At 39.5% G+C, this 15827-nt stretch overlaps 1 protein-coding gene across 2 annotated transcripts in view; it reads right to left on the bottom strand.

Moving 5' to 3' along the window:
* Positions 1-15423, bottom strand: part of ascc3 (activating signal cointegrator 1 complex subunit 3) — a 33757-nt gene extending 18334 nt beyond the window's left edge. The window contains exons 1-15 of one of the 2 annotated variants that reach the window (XM_058053269.1): positions 15318-15423; positions 14898-15047; positions 14282-14438; positions 13869-14126; positions 13558-13796; positions 12800-12926; positions 12396-12597; positions 11867-12002; positions 11535-11660; positions 9088-9291; positions 6836-6976; positions 5372-5536; positions 4787-4963; positions 4558-4629; positions 3579-3713 (exon numbers count right to left, since the gene is read on the bottom strand). In XM_058053269.1, coding sequence (XP_057909252.1) covers positions 3579-3713; positions 4558-4629; positions 4787-4963; positions 5372-5536; positions 6836-6976; positions 9088-9291; positions 11535-11660; positions 11867-12002; positions 12396-12597; positions 12800-12926; positions 13558-13796; positions 13869-14126; positions 14282-14438; positions 14898-14987 — 2229 coding nt within the window. In that variant the 5' untranslated portion in view covers positions 14988-15047; positions 15318-15423. Of the gene's footprint in view, positions 1-3578; positions 3714-4557; positions 4630-4786; positions 4964-5371; positions 5537-6835; positions 6977-9087; positions 9292-11534; positions 11661-11866; positions 12003-12395; positions 12598-12799; positions 12927-13557; positions 14127-14281; positions 14439-14897; positions 15048-15317 lie in introns of both variants that reach the window. The other variant, XM_058053268.1, reaches the window with a different exon arrangement.
* Between the last annotated feature and the right edge of the window lie 404 nt (positions 15424-15827).

Below are 15827 nucleotides of genomic sequence, written 5' to 3'. Positions count from 1 at the left end.
ACCCCCCAAAATCCCTTCAATCAAATGCTTCCCAAGGCCTTTGTGTGTGGAAAAACAAAGCAAAATGTGTCCAGGTGGTGGGAGTCTTCCAAACAAAGCTTGTGCAACAAAGCCCCCGTGAGGTGGGGAAGGTAGGTAATTGAAATGCTGTGGCAGATGCCTTGCTTTGATGTGTCAGTGTATGTTCCAAACTCCATTCTAGCTTCTAATCTTTGGTGAGTCTGCGTGGACGTCTGCTGCAGCATGGCTACATCTGAGATGGCAGTGACCTAAGCTCCTGATCAGATCCCATTAGGCCCTGCCACTTGCTGATGCTTCTGCTGCTGAGCTCACTCTGTCCACAGATAACTAGCTGCCAGCTCTAGTCATTGTTGATCCCGCTTCCGAATGTGCAGAGAATCTTAGCTAAGATTGGAGGTTTATTTACTCGCTGAAAATGTGGGTAGACTGAGCGAAATTCAATATAAAATAGAAAAAAAAAGCGTTTGAACATTTGTGATTCAATAGGAGTACTTTGTGAATGACAGAAAGCTGCCTTTTTAGAGAATTGGACGCGTCAGTGTTTTGGGCAGGGCATCAATAACTTCAAAGCTGAGATCTGAACGTGTAAAATTACAGCAAATTGTGTGAAATGATACCTTAGCTTTTTTTTTTTTTTTTTTTTTTTAGTGAGGATTGGAATTGATGATGGCTTCTATTTTACTGCATCACTGCCAGTGCAGACACGAGTACCAAAGCAATTTATTTATTTTGTTGAATTGTTGGCTGTTGAGTTAATTTAGAAACTCTTCATAGTTGAAATTTGGGACCCAGAGTGTCTGGCTGTTAATGGATGGTAGTCAAAAGCGTGTGGGAGGATTCATTCCTACTCTAACCCACACAAAGGGGAAATAAGCTGACCAACTCTGGTGGCTCATTCAGTTCAAGTGATATCTCTGCATGGACCAAAGATGCAACTTGTGTTATAAAATAGCAAAAATGACACGGAATTGAGAACAACTCTTTGTGGAATAAATTTGTCAGCATGTACGATGGAAACTATACATAATAGTAGCATGATTCCACAAATGTATTTAACCTAGGAGACAGAGATTTTGTTCGGAAAATAATTAGTTTCATGATATAAACAGGTTGCTAGTTTATTTATTTGCCTTTTACTTAACAGTGTTGCCAATGTGCATGTTAAGCGAACAGACAAAATGCATACATGTGCGTACCAGTCTTTGGTACAGACCACCTTACTCAATACAGCCTATAAGACACATTTTAACAAATTACGCCACAATGTAATCTGATTATTGGATTGGAAATATATAAATATAATTTTAGCGCAGTGGAGTCCGAGCCTCTGGTTGTTAATAAAATGACAAAAACAGCCACTCTACCTCCTGAGCCATGTCACCCTGAAAATGGAGCAAAATGTTACAGTAAAGTAAAATGTATAATGATATTCCATCTGCAGGGGGCGCCAAATAAATAAATTTTCAATGGGAAAATAGTTACAGAAAATATGAAATTACATTAAATGTGGAGATGTCACGATTGCAGGCAAATAAATGAGGCAGAGTAGTAGTAAGAAATAGCAGAAGAATTGATAAATAGATGAAAAATGGTGTAGTATTAAGTTCAGTAATTGCACTGTATTTTATCAGGAAGTTGTGAATGAAACAAAACAATGTTATGCACAATACTGCTACAGATAAACTACTCGCAGAACGATAACAGGACTCCAAAACTGTTTGTCCAAGGTGGATTTCTATTTTCGGTAGTTCTTTCTTTTCCCCCATACGGGTCTGACAGTCAACTGTATCATATCTCTCTCTCTTAGAGCCGTGACGCATTGTTCTTGATCAATGTACATGAGAGACATTTTTTAGCATGCTGACAGGCTGTCATGGATCTGATATCATGAAAGGACAGGTGGTGGACTAGATTGGTAAAAATAGCAGCAAATAAAAGCAGCCACAAATATGAATGAGGTCTGTATGGTAGTAGCAGTACTGTGAACTCCCAGGAGGATACACAATAAGATGCATCGGTCTGTCTGAATTAGTGAACCTTGTCAAAGCAACTTAAGTTAAATCCGAACAGCTGAAGAACACAGCATCCAAGACTTTTGAAGACGAAGACCTTCCTTTCAAGGCAAGACAATGCATATCAGATGACAGATGATATACACAAGATGTTTGTGCTTAGTTCTTATTTGATATAATTATTTACAACTGTCTTTGTGAGGCATAGATGTATTATAAACAGGGCTACGCAGCTTTATGTGGTGTGAGAAGGCACCACAAGGTGTCTCCTAAACTCCATGGAGATGATATGGCAATATGTAAACAACAGTAAATACATTCTCAGCTCAAAGCTACAATATCGCAGTGTAATTATGTACAAACTCATTCCATTAATCTGAGATATTTTGTATTCCTATCATTACACTGATATAGTATAACCCAAAAGTCCATATTAAACGCTGCTTAAACAGAACATTGTTCTAGAATCATGGTGAATTTCGGGTGGGAGCCATCTTCTTTATCGGTTCATCACATCACGTGTGCATGCTATGTCACGTCAAAAAAATGCAAACTATCCCTTTAAAATGTGCATGACTTTAGCGTGTTTTCACTAATTTAATCACTTCTTTTCAGCAACAATTTTAGTTCTGTAGCTGCGATAACTGAAACAAGTTTGACTGGCAGCCTTTTTCCAACTCCCAAACCTATTAAATAAAAGACGAGAGAAATGATAGTTGAATCACTTCTGTCTTTTAAAAGCTGGATAAACAAACTAATTTATTTGACTGACCTCAGAGGTGATTTAATTCACTGCATATGCATATTGGAGATTAAAATACCTATAAATATTAATGTTGGGCAATTTCCAAAGTGCAAATAAGCAGTGCATTATCTCTGTGTGGGCTTAGAGTGGAATCGCCCTGATGCCCTTTTCCTTCACGACAGCTTGCGAGACCGGCAAACACCCAAAGACTAATGGAGTGGATAATACTCATTACGATGAGCTTTGAGTGAATTAATGGAAACTTAGTGCATATAAAACACCTATAGACATTTCTGAGCTTGTGTTTCAAGAGCAGCTGGAACAATTCTTTAAAAAAAATAAAAAATAAATCAGTTTCCAAGACTAACCAGGCCACAAAGCACCATTTTTAGTCGTCCAACGTAATCTCCTGTCTCTATTTCCGGATTCGGAAAGCATGAAAAGTGATCTGATTTGTATACATATCCCATTTAAATAGCGGGAGGATTAGAGGCACATCAATCATGGCTCAGCCCCAGGGAATGAAGAAAAAAGGTTACTAAATTTATCACTCTGGCTTCTTCTGCAAGTGATTTAAATATGGGAATTGGAGTCTGACTGACCATCCTCTGTGGGAGTACAGCTCCAACTCTGTGTACTCTCACAGAGCAGGGACCATTAATTACCCCACCGCAATCACTCTTCCTGCTGTACCGCATACACACACACACACACACACACACACACACACACTAAAGTGTACATGTAGAGAGACATGATTCATGCATTTTTTTTCTGCTTTCTACTGATGTGCTTTGTACCTGTTTTTCACACTGGCCGTAGTCTGGACCCTGGTCTGGTTGAAAGAAGCTTGTTTCTCCACGGTTCTTTGCCATCTCGATTAGCCCCATGGCTGTCCTCACTGTGGCATTGCGAGCATGAACAAAAACCATCACCTGAGGAAGTGAATTAGAGCCATATTTTTTAAAAAGACACCTGTCTAGTTTGGTGATTACATCAGAACGGAAATCTGTGAAAGAGTAATAAAGCAGTGACGTGCACACAGCGGAGGCAAACCTCAAGTTATGATGGAAAAAAAAACAATAACATAAAAAAGTGGCTGCACGGTGGTCGAGTGGTTAGCGCGCAGACCTCACAGCTAGGACACCCGAGTTCAATCCCACCCTCGGCCATCTCTGTGTGGAGTTTGCATGTTCTCCCCGTGCATGCGTGGGTTTTTAAGTGGGTTTCCTCCCACATTCCATTAATCCCATTGAAAATCTATAAAGGAAGCTGAAATTTGGGGCTGCGCGGTGGGTTGAGCGGTTACCGCACAGGCCACACAGCTAGGAGACCTGAGTTTGATTCCACTTTCGGGCATTTCTCATGTTCTCCCCGTGCATGCGTGGGTTTTCTCCGGGTACTACGGCTTCTTCCCACATTCCAAAAACATGCTAGGTTAATTAGCGACTCCAAATTGTCCATAGGTATGAATGTGAGTGTGAATGGTTGTTTGTCTATATGTGCCCTGTGATTGGCTGGCGACCAGTCCAGGGTGTACCCCGCCTCTCGTCCAAAGACAGCTGGGATAGGCTCCAGCACCCCCGCGACCCTTGTGAGGATAAGCAGTAGAAAACGAATGAATGAATAAAAAAGTATTAATATTGGTCAGTTGAACTGTATTCTAAATGTATTTTCTCTATGGGTTATTAGAACTGCTGAATTCAAACTTTGTATGTCTTTCAATAATGACACATAAGCACAAAATAACTGTTTGAAAATGTAACATTGATGAAATACCTGATGACCAGCTTTCACTTGCTCAATAACTTTGTTATAGCACACCTCCTCCATGTCGTGCATTTGCTGGATCTAAGCAGAAAAAAAGTCATTGGAATAACATACACTTTCATAGGTCAAACGTAAGTTTATCCCCAAAAAGTTACAAAAATGTAAATATTTATACATCTACAATATTCTGCTCCCAGTGTTTCCAGAACATGTGACATTGCATTCATTGTTATTTTACCTTGTTGGTAGCTTTAACGCCAACAAACGTCTGTCCCAGTGGTACCGGTCTGAAACGGCTGTCGAAGAAGAAGAGTCCAATATATGGATTGACATGCAAGAAGGTGGCTACATCTTGGTAGTTGGGAAGAGTGGCTGACAATCCCAGGATCCTTATCATGCTCTGGGTGGACTCTACCTGTCCGCGAAAAAAGGTAAAAAAGATTTACACTTAAAATAAATGTATTAATGGCAGACACTATAAACAAAGTGTGACCAAATCATTCAATTATTTAATATATTGATCGATTATTGACGTCTTAAAGGAGTCAGATTTACAGATATGCTAGGTGTTCGTTCTGTCTAACATTGCTGGTGATACCAAAATATTCATTACATTTTTGGAGGGGGAAAAGATCATTAGAAAATGCAATTTGATTATTTTCACAATCAGATCAGTTATCGTTTAATTGAAACTGACCAATTCCATGGTCTGGACCCCACAATCCAGTCAGATATTTTTTCAAATATATGTCAAAAGTACTAAGTAGGGTATTTGTATAGTCTGTTTTATTTGGAAAGATTTAAAAAAAAAACAGTTCTATACTTGTCTGATGGTCCGGGCCACAAGGCTCTCCAATACCGGTCCTCGATCTTCATGAAGAAGGTGAACTTCATCCAAGATCAGGAGGCGCACGATCTGAGAGAGTGCAATGTCGCCAACGCTCTTTCTGGTTACAACGTCCCACTTCTCTGGAGTCGTCACTAACATCTGGAGACATATGTGAAAAATGTTATCTTACATGGCAGATTACGTGAGAATAACCACATATTTGCAGGTTTTTCGTTGTTTGTGGGAAAAAGCCACCATTTTGTATCCATAATCTCCATAATTAGGCCGTATTAAACTGTGATAAACATACCGACCACTTTGTCATTTAACTATACAGGTTTGTATATATAAAATGCAGTATATAAAACTTGATACAGTGTAGAGTAAGTGGTAATTATATTCATGTATGATAAAAATGAAATGGCATTTTTCCCTAAATTGTTGATCAATTTCGCAGGGTGCTGGATTACTTTGATCTGTGCAGCTGAATGGAAATCACTGACAAACAGCTTGTCGTTTTTCATGACTTTTCAGACTGAACAGTAGACAAAAATGTTTTTCTGCCACTTCAAATGTCTTTGATCTCATACACGGTATGAGCATTTATTCTAAATAAATCTAAAAAGTAGACATTCACCCACATTCTGCTCCTTGACAAGTGATGTATTTACAAAGACACAGTGAACCTTGAGACTACAAATTCAGTGTTGATTTGTAGTCATTGCTTTTGACCTTGCTTTCATGCATTTTCATCTCATGCAATTTCAGCCGCTGTATTCCTTATAAAGTTGGTCTCTAATCAAGCAGGCAGGAAAAATACATTTTGATGTTCATATTTCACCGCTTTGTGACTTGACCTCAAATTTACATTATTCATTTTTATACAGAAACTGTCTTGAATGCCATTAACTAGTATTTCCTCTTTGGACAGAAAAGGAAGCGAGCCTGGTAGTCCCAGGAAGCCACCCACACACTGGCATGCACTGGACTGCATCCTTCCAAACTCAGTTTCCATGGGAACCATTAGTCAAGGAGACAGGGTGAAGGTGGTTTACTTTGTATGGGAACATCTAATGGCTTATGCAGGAAAATGGTATTGTTATGTTTGTCTTCACCTGTGTGATAATATGCAGAAGCACATACCAGGCTTAAGAGGTTTTATTTTAGGTATATGAACGCAACTGCTATTTGCGTGAATGTGAATGTTGTATTCTGGTGTTTAACCAATGCCAAAGTTTCAGATAATGAAGTGGCGTTTGGAGGTGGGTCCTGAAACAAGTTTGAGGTGGCTAAAAACGCTGGTTTGCAAAACTGTACATTTAGGATTGGCCTTTTATTGTGGCCAACCCAAGTGCATGCTGTCTCATTAGTGTAATGTTGATATGCCACATCTGTGAAGTGGATGAATTATGATGAGATTAACAGATATGTTCAGTTTAAGCGTATGCATATATATACCTGTGTTCGCAGGATCTCCCCTTTGGTTAACTGCATGTCACCAGTGAGTTCTTTGACAGTGATGCCCAGTGGCTCCAGTCGTTTACTGAAGTAGTTAGTCATTTCAGCTGCCAAGGCCTTCATTGGAGCGACATACACAATCTGTAGCCACAAAAACAAAGAGAAGGATGTTGGAAGTTGAATGTGGTAAGAGTGGTAAGGGTTAATGGACAGGACAGAGAGACTTGTATTAGGATTGGACCTTAGCATTCATTCATTCGTTTTTCCTCACGAGGGTCGCAAAGGGTGCTGGAGCCTATCCCAGTTGTCTTTGGTCGCCAGCCAATCACAGGGCACATATAGACAAACAACCATTCACACTCACATTCATACCTATGGACAATTTGGAGTCGCCAATTAACCTAGCATGTTTTTGGAATGTGGGAGGAAACCGGAGTACCCGGAGAAAACCCACGCAAGCACGGGAAGAACATGAAAACTCCACACAGAGATGGCCGAGGGTGGAATTGAACCCTGGTTTCCGAGCTGTGAGGTCTCCGCGCTAACCACTTGTCGACCGCGCAGGCCCATTTTGACAAATAATCATTCATTCATTCATTTTCTACCGCTTTTCCTCACGAGGGTCGCGGGGGTGCTGGAGCCTATCCCAGCTGTCTTTGGGCGAGAGGCGGGGTACACCCTGGACTGGTCGCCAGCCAATCACAGGGCACATATAGACAAACAACCATTCACACTCACATTCATACCTATGGACAATTTGGAGTCGCCAATTAACCTAGCATGTTTTTGGAATGTGGGAGGAATCCGGAGTTCCCGGAGAAAACCCACGCATGCACGGGGAGAACATGCAAACTCCACACAGAGATGGGTGGAATTGAACCCTGTTCTCCTAGCTGTGAGGTCTGCACGCTAACCACTTGACTGTGCCGCCTGGAACCTTAGCATATTTTACAATATTTTTAGGATGTACCACTGAGATATTAAATTGAAATTCAGCAGTCTTGTACAAAAAGCTTTAAACCTTAAGCCATATAGTTAAATACATTACTTGGCCGCTCTGTAAGAGGAGATTCGGCCAACTTTCGCCGACGTTCATCGCCAATTTAACCTGCTTCGGTCGGGAGGGGATTGTTCGGTTTTTATAATGATTTTGTACCAGGACTGACTGGTCTGCCGAGTAAATACTTCCACACACAAACGTTCCTTCTCCTCACTGTGACGGCGTTTCATTCATCTTATATATCCGCAGCGGCGTGCAGTCATCAACTTCTTTACGTTTATCATTTTCTTATCACTGGAAGAATTGATACCAGTATACCCGTACATAAAAAATATCGCCCAACCCTAACTTGTATAATCCTGGTGATAAACTTCACTATGATCATTTGTTTCCAGGTTATCAGCACAAACAAAAAAATTTACTGCTGGCAAATCCAAGCTCTTCACCCTGCAAAGCTGAGTGATGTATATAAAGTGTTTTTGTTACAGTGTGTGGGCAAGCCTTCAAAGACAACAAAGTCTCAGGGTGTCTGAATAATTTATTTGGTTTGTGCTAGGTTTGACACCATGAATTTAAAGATACGTACTGATACCTTTTGAGTGATTTGCCATCTGCTGAAACCTGGAACACAAAACTACTGTGACATTAATTTTAATATCTCTTCTTTGGAATGGGCATACAGATGGGTAAGTAAGATACTACATGCATGGATGCATGCAGCTACATGAAACAAGAGTTGTGATTCATCAGGCCTCTTTTTCATTGCTCTACGGTTGGATTATTTTGCAGGAGACAAAGCACTGTGCATGTTATCGCAACCTTGAATTACCTCTAAACACATACAGTACTTCAAATGGTAAGGTTGCAATGTTAAAATTTCTGAATTCATGCAGACTTCCTTCTGAGTCCAACTGTATTTTGTCTTATAGCGTCAATTGATTTACTTTTAGTATGCTTTCAAGTATGATTCAGCTAAGCACGCCCTACAGTTTAGCAAAATCAAGTTTTTGCTTTAGTACTTCAATAGCAATCGACATCGGGGAATGTAGGAATTCAATAAGATATTAACACAAATTTAAAGGCACATTTATTGTTTTACACAATATTTGTTTGTGTGCCTTGTGGTTTAGAGAAACAGGAAGTGTTGTAGACGTATGTTAGAGATGATTGAAAAGGGTTTCATGATTTGCAAATGGAGCTTTTACAGTATTTTGAATAAGTATTTTCTTTAGTTTGCGTTCGACACTCAGACCTTGAATTCGTCCTTTTTGATGACCCCACCAGGCTGTAGGTGTTGACGAATCTCGTGCAGGACAGTCAGCATGGCGATGTTAGTCTTGCCGGCACCGGTAGGGGCGCAGATGAGTAGGTTTTCATTGGTGTTGTAGGCGGTCTCAAACACCAATGACTGGATCCTGTTAAGACGCTTCATCCCTTTGAAAACCAACTGTCCGATCTGAAAGTATACATGCACAAAACATTTGTAAGTAAGTATCAATTACTAAAGCAAAAATCGCACCAATCTAATTGGGTCCAGCCCCAAATCCTGCCATATTAATATATTGGAGACTAATTGTTTTTATTGTGATCATTGAATCTAAAATCGAATTACTGTCTGTTGGAGGTATTTCAGTATTTCAGTATGTGGTGTACATGACTGTCCAAAAGGTGAAGCATCAAAGTAACTCAAGAGTGGTACTCGCCTCTAATCAAAACACACTTCACTTATTTATTTGGCTTAATTAAAATGGCTTTTAACGCAAGGGTGACTGAGGAAGAGTTTGTACATGAATCATTGATTTAAAAGCTTCTTAATAAATTCACCGCTTTTAATGTGTCTTCCAGCTATTAAGGGACACACAAAGGCTTCCAAACCAAGAACGCCACCACAGCTTTCAATTAATGACAAAAAATGGAAAATGGAACATGAGGGCAGGCATCACATTTTTCAGTCTGTCTTTCAAAGCCGTGCTAATTATTTGTTGGATGTTGTGTGCATGTGCTTTAAGAGAGTAAGGCACTTCCCAGGCTACAATTAACGAATGGAACAATTGCTTGAGTGAGGCTGATTCAGATGGCTTGGCAGGAGAGGTTCCATATCAATCTATGCTAGTCTGACAAAGATTAAGGGAAAGCTCTCGCTGGAGAAGTAGAAAGGAGTTTCATTACTCATCGACATTTCACTTAACATGGACTTTTTTAAAAAACTTTTGGAGATTAAAGTCTCTTTTCCAAGGTCAACACAGAAACAGCATAGTTATTTCTATCCATCCATTCATTTTCTATTTCGCTTATCCCCGAAGTGGCAATTCGGACCCAGGTCTTCCCAGCATGATGATTTCATTTTTCATACTTCATTCAACAAAATACTTTTATCTATACAGTTTTCAGTATCTACTTTTACTACTCTAATACTTAATTCAAAGCCAGTGATTCCTTTTTAACAGCAATGTTGTAAAGTTGACATGAATGAGAATAAAGGCGTTACAACTCATCCCTTATTACTGGTGACGTTATTTTTTTACTTCCACATTTCTCATACGCTTCAATCCATTCAAATGTCAAATTTTTCAGCTCATATTGTTACCATAATTTCACATTTATTCATGGGGAAAAAAAGAAAATCTCCAATTGTTCCAACTTTAATCAAAATCGGTGTCTATAATGAAAATGAAGAGAGCCTCAATGTTATGTAGCAGTATACATCATCAATTTATCATCCTCCTTATTGGCACAAACAGGGACTCAAAAGTACGAAACTAAACACACAACCAAAATGCATGAGAGAAAATAAAAATGTATATAAAATTCATGCTTTCATGTTGCAACGCTAAGAGTCCACACTGCTTTACAGTCACTTCAATTAAAGAACGCTCCAAAAGGTGCCTGCAATAACCGTAGAAACTCTAATGAAAATCATGTATGGGAATCCTTGAGGGATACCTCTTCAACACGTGTGAACGTATTTGCCTCTGGCATGTTGAATTAAGTGGGGAACTTTGGTCGGAATAAGTGTGGACGTGTGATTGTAGATGTCAATCAGACTGACTGGTCACAGTGTTTCCTGGCATGCAGCTGACAGCTCTGGCTAATATAGCCTTAGTTATATAGCCTAAGGCTAATATACATATACATCTACTATACATTACCTAAGATTTGATTTAATTAGCTGGAATAAGTACTGCCAACATGTGGAACTTGTTGAAAATTACTAAAAAAAATGTTTTCCTTGGTTTGTGTTTATGTAACTTATTTTTTCCTACTATGTTAACATATGATAAAATTGTCAACTTGTTTTTGTTTCCGTTTAATACGCTGCAGCGCTGTAAGTAAAAAGGGTTTGCTGATGACAGAACTGCATTAGCTACTATTCATGTGTTATGATTGCGTATGCACATTTCAGTGCAATGAGTACCCATTCATCAAAATACCATGCTGGAGAATATCACACAAAAGTATGGCAATGTCAAGAAGTTGTGACATTCAAGTGCAATTGTGAATGTTTTGTTTCGGTGTTGTGGTTATGACTATAAAGAATAACTTATCAGTCCACCTGCGTTTACTGATACACTACCACTGTCTGCATAGACGATATATACATTTGGCTTCCTGTAACTGACTCCTAAATATGAACAATGAGCAGGAATAAATCTCATACTTACTAAAGACTAAATGCAAAATAAGTTGAATGTCTCGTACCTCATCCAGTTCAGAGATGTAGATGGGTTTTTCTTCAAAACCAATCGGTAAGGGCTCATTGGGTGGGATCTCTACTTCTTCATACATTTTAGTATTATTTCTGTGGATTCCCTCAGGAAGCAGCATCTGGATGCAACACACAAAATGCATGGTAAATAACCCCATGTATTAAAATATCATGATTTGTTTTCACACTACATGCTACAAAATGGGAAGGGGTACACAAAAAAACAAACATCACATAGTCCATCTAGTCCGTCCAGTCAATCTAAAAAAAAAAAAAACATATAAGAGGTTCATAAATAGGCCCAAATATGTGTGTTAATTCTCACCCTAGCACCTCCAACAAAGGCAGGCGTCTTTGTAGCCTCTGCATAACTGTCATAGACATTTGGGTATTTGATCCGTTCATATACTCGCTCTCTACCAAGGACAGGTTCATGGCGTGCAGTCAACAGAGCCTGCTCCCTGCATGAAAAACACAACACATTGTAACATGGTCTACACAACTAACTGTGATTACATGTAATTAAGGCATTTAATGAGGAACAACTCGTCATGGAAGGGAAAGGAGGACAATCCAAAACATGCTTGGAGGATGGCTTATCACCATATATGTACCATTGTTGCTAAAACTGTGTGCCTAAATATGAATCTGTGATTAAAATAAAGCAAACCTTATATTTAGCTATTATTACTCCAAATAAAATGTAATTATATTTATAAAAGGATGTAATTTCCGTCAAGTCCATAAAAATGCTTGTCAGTTTTCATAAGAACACATGAAATGAAGAACGGAGAGGAAAGACCACTCAGGAGAAAAGAAAGACGACCAAGAGCAAGACTTGAGCGCAAATGTACCGCTGGGCTCGCATCTCTCGAGGGTCAAAGTTCATCAGAGCATCAGAGCATTCCACATCATCAGTTCCTTTCCCCCTCTTCCTCTCCCTCTTCTCCTCCCTGCGGAATATCTTCATCAAGTGTTTTTCTTGTTCAGATTGGATGGTCACTTGGCAGCCATAGGTGGGCCTTGAAACATCCTCGCTGATTTTTCGGCTGGAATCTGCAGAAGGAGGCTAATATTATCGGACATATTCATATTGTGCGTTTTCATGGGTGGGTAACATGCGGTTTTGTCTGTTGCATTGTCTCACTGCTATATCTGCCAGGGCTATCATTTTGAGTTGAGAAAGCTGAAAGTCATTAAAAATTTATTTAAATAGGGTGCTCATGAAAGTAAAAAAAAAAAAATACAGTTTTATTACCATGTAAATAACCTGATTGTTGCTGAGCCAGCGGTGGCACGTTTAGCAGGGAATCAACAATGGCTGTTCTTTGCTGCAAGAGCGTGGAGATCATTTCTAGACCTTCTGGGCCAAGCAGCTCAAATAACTAGAGATAGACAAGGACGGAAAGAGATGAATTAGTAAATGGAAGGCATAAACAGTCATATGACAGCAGTACTGGTGTGGTTATGTTGCTCAAGGCCACCTCAGCAGGAAGCAATTACAACTAATTTCGAGCAATTATTCAATAACAAAGTTAATGTATTATGTTCATTAATACAGCATCCTTAATTCATTCATTCATTTTCTACCACTTATCCTCACTAGGGTCCCCGGGGTGCTGGAGCCTATCCCAGCTGGCGAGAGGCGGGGTACACCCTGGACTGGTCGCCAGCCAATCACAGGGCACATATAGACAAACAACCATTCACACTCACATTCATACCTATGGACAATTTGGAGTCGTCAATTAACCTAGCATGTTTTTGGAATGTGGGAGGAAACCGGAGTACCCGGAGAAAACCCACGTATGCACGGGGAGAACATGCAAACTCCACACAGAGATGGCCGAGGGTGAAATTGAACTAGTTGTGTGGCCTGTGCACTAACCACTCGTCCGCCGTGCAGCCCCCAACCTAGTAACACTGATATATGATGCAAATATAAAATACAAATGAAGCTAAATTAATCATTGTGTACTTGAAGTGTTTAAAATTTTTTTTTCCCAAAACACGTACCTCATTCTGCAGCTCATCATTGCTTTTATCGGATGCCAACATCTCAAAAAGGGAAGTGCACAAATCCTCTGGGCAAGATGATATCATATTTCCTCCATTCAGATACTTCTCCACTTCTGTCCTTAGAACAGCTCCACACATAGAAGATCTTCCTGATGATGTCTCTCCCTCGTGGACAACATTCCTCTCACTTTGGTGGTTGTTTAGGAAGTTAGCAAAGTCCAAGCTCGCGTTCTGATCTAGGATGTTGAAGCAAGGCATTTCTTCCAACGGTTCCAGTGTATAACAATCATGCGAGAAGGTAATGTTACGTCCAAAGGTGGAACCCTGTTGAGGATTCTGACGGGAGTAATGATTTTGGATAAATTCCACAACTCTGGACTCCTCAAGATGAGACATCAACCGCGCCACACAAGAACAGGAAGTTTCAGCAGCAGATGAAGGAAAAGGACCAAACATCTGTTTAATGGCCCGGGTCTCCTCGATGCCCACATGGTTTTTGTTATAGAAGGTCTCAAACAGAAAGAGAGCAGCGTGTTCGATTGCCTCCTGACCATTTTCAGTCCCCACTGTGAAAGAGAAAGGACTTTCATACAACAATGTCACACTAAATATTTAAATCTCAGAAATATCCTAAACTCTATGTTTCAGCTTCCTAGTCCAAGGAACTGCACAAGAGATTTAGCTATAGTAGTAATCCAAGAAATGCTAAAAAGTTTATTACCGATCTGTTTGGCTGGGAGAAGAAGGCTCTTTAATTCTTGTTGAACAGCATTCTGCTTCACTTTGTCTTTGTCCTGCTGGTCAGTGCAGAAGTGGAGCAATTTTTTCCATGTAAGCCCTTCTCTCGCAAACAGCTCCTGTTTCTTCAGACGTTTAGTCTCAGGGATAAACACAAGTACTTCTTAAAATAACAGCACATTTCATCAAATGCTAATGAACTATATTAGCGCTTCAGGACATTTCAGTGCCATTATTTCTTGTTTTTTCAGTGTTGTTTGGTTCCATAGCTGTTGCGTTTGTGGATTTTTACTTCATGCAAGTGGCAGGAGGAAAAACTGAATAAATGAAGAAGCAACAGGTATGAGTTGAGTTGAGTTTACTGTCACGAATAATCACGCTGTGTTCAAGCCAACCTCTTCCAATTATGCTTTCGTTTCTATCGCAGAATTTTTATGAGTCCGTTTTAACCGGACCAAACAACTGTGAACGCACCATTACATCATCGTCATGAAACTTAGTCAGTAAGCTAAAAACGAAACTTACTCAGTAAGCTCAAAATGAAACTTACTCAGTGAACAATAAAGCTACAGATTAATATGTTTTAATGGTACACTTACCTTGAGATCGCAGAACTTCTCATTGAAATCTTCTTTCCGAGTGACATTAGAGAAAGAGCGTAAAGCTCCAGTCAACCTCGGAGGAGACATTATTCTCTGCCAATGTCTTCCAAATAGTGCTTTTCCACAATGTCTCCTATGCAGACAAAACTAAACACAACAAGAGTAGAGTCATTTTACCGATGACGTGCCACTTTGAAAATATGATTTTGAAACAAACATATATGAAGACAAAATATGTACTTAAAGCTGTCACTAGTGCCATACTAACAAACATTCGTCACATGCTAACGTTAGCTTCCGAACCATACCTTCGTCTGTGCTTCACTATAATATGCGATTATCCATTAAAACACTAACGTGACCGTAAACATTATGCACTTTAATTCATCACTTTCAATCTTAAAATCCAAACAATACCTTACGAAAGCCCTTCCATCATGGGCCGTCACGTTTATTAGTTGCTTCCGTACGGTAACATGTCAACAAAGTTGCACGCCGCTAAAACCTGTGGGTTTTGTAGTTCTTATGATCTCGACTTCGTTATGGGAACCTACAAAAGAGACTACATTACCCATACGCCTACATACATTACGTCACCAGACGCTCGACGTTTGTTGAAATCTGCTTCGCTGTCACAAAATGAAAAGTGTAAAAGAATGAGTAAAAGTAGCTGTATAACATTGAAAAATAACAATAATACGATTTTAAAATGTCTATTTATGCATATGTGTGATGTCACTAATTAGCCGATAGCAAGAGCAGACAACTAGCTCACAAGAAGTGATGTTTTTAAACAGTGTTACTATATTAAAAAAGTAGCGTTCAATCTGCATTAATTGATATTTCAAATCAAAATACAATGTAAACAGAATTAAGGTGTAATCCCTGGCCTTTAAAAAAAAAGTATATAATCATGCTGTTTCATGG

The sequence above is a fragment of the Doryrhamphus excisus genome, chromosome 17 (genome assembly GCF_030265055.1).
Source record: "Doryrhamphus excisus isolate RoL2022-K1 chromosome 17, RoL_Dexc_1.0, whole genome shotgun sequence".
NCBI lineage: Eukaryota > Metazoa > Chordata > Actinopteri > Syngnathiformes > Syngnathidae > Doryrhamphus > Doryrhamphus excisus.
Note: the sequence above shows the minus strand (reverse complement) of the source record. Positions and strands in the feature narration are given on the sequence as shown.